This window comes from Protobothrops mucrosquamatus, unplaced genomic scaffold (assembly GCF_001527695.2).
Source record: "Protobothrops mucrosquamatus isolate PMUCROS unplaced genomic scaffold, P.Mucros_1.0 scaffold39, whole genome shotgun sequence".
NCBI classification, from domain to species: domain Eukaryota; kingdom Metazoa; phylum Chordata; class Lepidosauria; order Squamata; family Viperidae; genus Protobothrops; species Protobothrops mucrosquamatus.
Window position 1 is genome coordinate 220,452 of NW_015386421.1, and position 4,559 is coordinate 225,010.

Consider the following 4,559-nt stretch of genomic DNA (forward strand, 5'->3'; position numbering starts at 1 on the left):
TTTAATTGGAAACACAGCTGGGAATATTTGGTTTTAATTCGGCTTTTATCAGGGTTTATTCTTTTGTATTTTTGTATTGTGTATTTTTTGTATTTTGGGTATATTATTTGTTTTTAATATGCTGTGAACCGCCCTGAGTCCTATGGGAGAAGGGCGGTATACAAATTAAAATAATAAATAAATAAATAAATAAATAAAATTAATAAGTATCTTTATTCATTGTCCAGCCGAGACGAACCCTGCTTCCCTGGCTTGCCATGAACATTTTGTTTGGGTGAGCAAGTGGGTGGATTATTCCAACAAGTACGGATTTGGTTACCAGCTCTCCAACCACAGCATTGGTGTCCTCTTCAATGATGGAACTCACATGTCTCTCTCGGCTGACTGGAAGTAAGTGGAAGAAATTGATTGATTGAGGAGTTGAGGAGGGGATATGCATATAGTTGAGGCTGGTAATGCACTTGGATCAGCTCTTCACTACAGCGGAAGACCTGCTCAGCCTTATGTGCCGAATGATAATCACTGAGTAGTACAGGCAATATAAAATAATGGATAACTGAAGACATGAGCAAGAAGATCACAACAAAGGGAAAGTGACATTTTCTGCTTAAAGTAGCTCAACAATTTGTGCTTGTCTTTTTTCCCCCTTGGGATGCTTTAGAAGACCTGACATGCATTTTTAAAACACCTTTTAATATTTATCACTATATTAAAAGCCCTCTTTAGGAGCTGTGAACTCCACTCCCATGTCATATGGCAGGATTGTTGATGTTACCAATGCTAAATTGTTGAATGGCCCAAATATATATATATATATATATATATATATCAAAATATGAAAGAGACACCTCACCATTTCATTCTGCCATATGTAGATAATTTGTACATCGTAATAGATCCAAGGTGTTTCTGGCTACTGCTATCTAACTACATTCTCTTGCCTTTTAGGAAAGTACATTACAACCTGACAAATAGCAAACATTTCTGCTTCCCAACTTCAGCAATTCCCGAACAACTACAGGAACAGATGGGGATTCTGCAGTACTTTGCTTCATACATGGAGGAGCATCTCATGAAGGTGAGATGTCACGTATGTTCATGTTTATGCTGTGTTGGTTTCTGAATGCAGAAGGAATTGCCAACTTTCTAACAATTTCATCTAGAAGTTGATAGGCATCTTTCATAATAGTTTCAAAGAGAATAGTTAAATACTCCCTCCCTTTTCCCCTTCCTTTCTCTTTGATCAGCAGGTCCCATTGTCTGATCTGTTCTCAAATGCAACGCCTCATCCTTCTGGTTATGCCTATTCCACACATGTAATGAAGCTTTAACTAAATTCTGCAGAATGCAGTGAAATTTTGCTAATCTGACTTTTCTTAAATATGGTTTCTGGTATTGATGTACCTGAGCTATTGTTTTGAGGTGGAAGCTGAGGAATTACTTATTCTCATTTGGGTAGAAATGCTGAGAATAGATTGAGGAGGAATGTTAGGAATTGACCATTCTTTTGTCCATTTTTCTAACTTTTCTGTCCTCTTTCAAAGGGTGGAGATTTGCCCAGCATAGAAGAGACTGGACAGCTGCCTATGCTGCTCCTACAGTGGGTGAAGACTAATCAGGCTTTACTGATGCTGTTCAGCAATGGAACTTTACAGGTGTGTAATGCATCAAGTCCCTTATGTAAAAGTATTTATGACCTGCACCCTCTTCTACTTAAGAGAGTTCTAGATAGACTTCTCATGCCAAATACTTCCAAGGCTACTTCATGTTAACTGATATGAGAAGTATTTTTATTTACAGGAAGATGCTATACCAAAGGTAGCTTATCTTTTGAAGGTTTTTATTTATTCCCTGCCTTTACTATTTTTATAAATAATGCAAGGTGGTGAACATACCTAACACTCCTTCCTCCTCATGAAAATATAAGGCTGTGCCTTCAATATTCTCTTAAAAACTGACATTGCAGTGGAAAGGAGTTGCCTATGAGGAGGTTTGTGGGAACCCCTCAATCCTATATATTGCTTTGAGAGTAGAATAGTACAATACAGTCATGTTTGCTACCTTATTATACTTGGAGAAAAGGCAGGATAGAAGTGCATATATGTTTGTCCTAGTAGTTTAACATATATTGGATACCTGTAGGCCCATTTCTGTATATCCGGTTTTCTAGCCCTTCAGTTCAACTTCTGCATTTTGTTTCCTTCCAGTGTTTTAACTGAAGGGAACAGAGGAAGAAAAATACAGCCAAAGTCTCATAGTCTCCTAGCAAATATGCTAACCAAGGGCGTGGCATGCATATTCTTTACAATCTCCATAACCACAAAGATCATACAGCAAGAATTTAGTAGCAAGCCACTAAATAGTAGCTGTTCAATTTCTTGTTCTTTGTGCTTGATCAGGGATCCTCAAACTTGGCCACCTTAAGACTTGTGGACTTCAACGGCTGGCTGGGGAATTCTGGGAGTTGAAGTCCACAAGTCTTATAGTGGCCAAGTTTGAGGGCCCCTGATCTAGATGCATGCAATATAAACGTGGAGAATCCAAAAAGAAATGCTAGACTTTTAAATAGCCATCAGTGATGAGTATTAAGAAAGGGATTGTGCTGTCTTTTTTTTATATAGGTGAACTTTTACAACGATCATACCAAGGTGATCTTCAGCAAACCTGACCACTCCTGCCTCCTTACCTACATAAACCGTGACAGAAATTCCTATACTTACAAGTTGAGCAGCATCGCAGAACTGGGTTGTTCACCAGAACTTCAACGTCGGCTCAAGTATATTCTCAAACTACTGCTACAGCGAGCAGATGCTTAAGGCTGCAAGTGGTGTAGTCTCACCGGAACACTCTATTATTCCAAGGATGGATATGTTAATAACATAAAGGATGGCAACTCTAGGCATCCATAGTGAAAACATTCCAATGTCTAATATTCTAAAAAGGAAAACTTCAAATCTGCACACATCTGTAGCTCCGAACCACTCCTCAGGATTCACCCACTTCTGGATCCCTTGCATCATTGTGTTTGGTTGTTTTTTTTTAAAAAAAAACCATCATCTTGATGTGAATGCTTCAGTTCACAGGAGAATGGTTTAGGGATAAGATGCCTTAAGTTTTATGTCTGTGCAATCATTGCATAATTAGTTATGCACATGGTGTCACTGGGTGGAAAGGGTGGAGAAATTATGCTCCATACACTATGTACAGGGAACAATGCAGGGTAAGGAAAAAAGTACAAATATTTTTTATGATGGTTTCTAGGCTTTTAGTCTAATGCCTGATATTAGATATTTGGTGTGGAAAGTGGTGTACCAGATGGAAAGAGGAATACAAATATAGAAATTGGTGGCTTTACTTATGTGTTGTCTCAAATCCTTGCAACACTACCATCATCTGCTCAGGAAACTGGCATAACACCGCTGGGAGTTGCATTTCTACCGAAGCTTCCCTTGGCTCTGACTCATGGACCAAAGCTGTGAATTGGGTGTGGCTATCTAGAGAAGAAAAAAGCTTATGCAGGGAAGCAGTTGTGGCATGGCTGACTTCTCTACTGTGAAAGCAGATAAACAGCTTCTTGTTCCAGCTATAATATGGTTCAAACACAAATGCTTGAGCCACTTTAGTTGGCTAGAGTGCCAATTGCCTGTCCTCTAGAACGGGTAGAGAAGAACCCCTCCAAATTTGGAAGGACTAGTTAATAGACCGTTGAATGTTCAGCCTTAAAATCTGGATCAATTTTGGTGTTACTGCGAAGTACTTGAAGCTATGAAAGGACATGTTGGGTAATATAACTATTACACTAATTAAGCAAATGGGATGCCTTTTTGCTGAAACTGTGAATGACCTGCTTGCTTCAATTTCTTGGCTGCTTTTCGGTCCAGGGTACAGCAGGGGATCTCATAAATTGGTACAGACTTGAACAAGCTGCCCACTTGAAGTGTTCAACCTGACAGACTGTTCAGCTGTGGGGCCTACATGGTGTGAACATCAAAGAACCTTATTTATGTATTTATGCCAACTATTTATTTTGCACATGTCCTATCAATCACGCACACCATATTTCCCAAAATGCAGCAGTTTGATTATAATAAACACATTTTTAATAAAAGCAGAGAAATGCTTATTTTGTGTCAAAACAGTGTCTTGTGGCAACCAGTTGACTCTGTGGAACTTGGAGAAAGGCAGATGACCACACAGATTTCTTTAGGGCGGTAATTTCACATTCTCACATGCTGACAAAAGACATTTACTGTTTATTGATTGCAGTATATTCATTTTTATACTGCATATCCTGAAAGATGCCAGTTTATAGCCAATTCCCATGAAAAGCATAGCACAAAAATATCTATTATCAAACTTGGATCAATGAGATAAAATCCCAGATGAAATGAACAACTCGATAATAAATAGCATTAAAATTCAAAAGCATATCTGAGCAAGATTATTTTAACCATTTTGAGGAAGGCTGGCTGTGAAGGGGTCACATGTGCCTCCAGGGCCAAGTGTGTGGCCAACCTGGGGAAATCCCAACCCCCCCTGAGCTTCTTCAGTTTGCCTGG

At 39.0% G+C, this 4,559-nt stretch overlaps 1 protein-coding gene across 1 annotated transcript in view; it reads left to right on the forward strand.

The window, feature by feature from the left end:
* PLK3 (polo like kinase 3) overlaps positions 1-4,120 on the forward strand; it is a 19,729-nt gene extending 15,609 nt beyond the window's left edge. The window contains exons 12-15 of the mRNA XM_015811309.1: positions 228-390; positions 949-1,078; positions 1,545-1,655; positions 2,622-4,120. Coding sequence (XP_015666795.1) covers positions 228-390; positions 949-1,078; positions 1,545-1,655; positions 2,622-2,816 — 599 coding nt within the window. The 3' untranslated portion in view covers positions 2,817-4,120. The remainder of the gene's footprint in view (positions 1-227; positions 391-948; positions 1,079-1,544; positions 1,656-2,621) is intronic.
* The last annotated feature ends 439 nt before the right edge of the window (positions 4,121-4,559 follow it).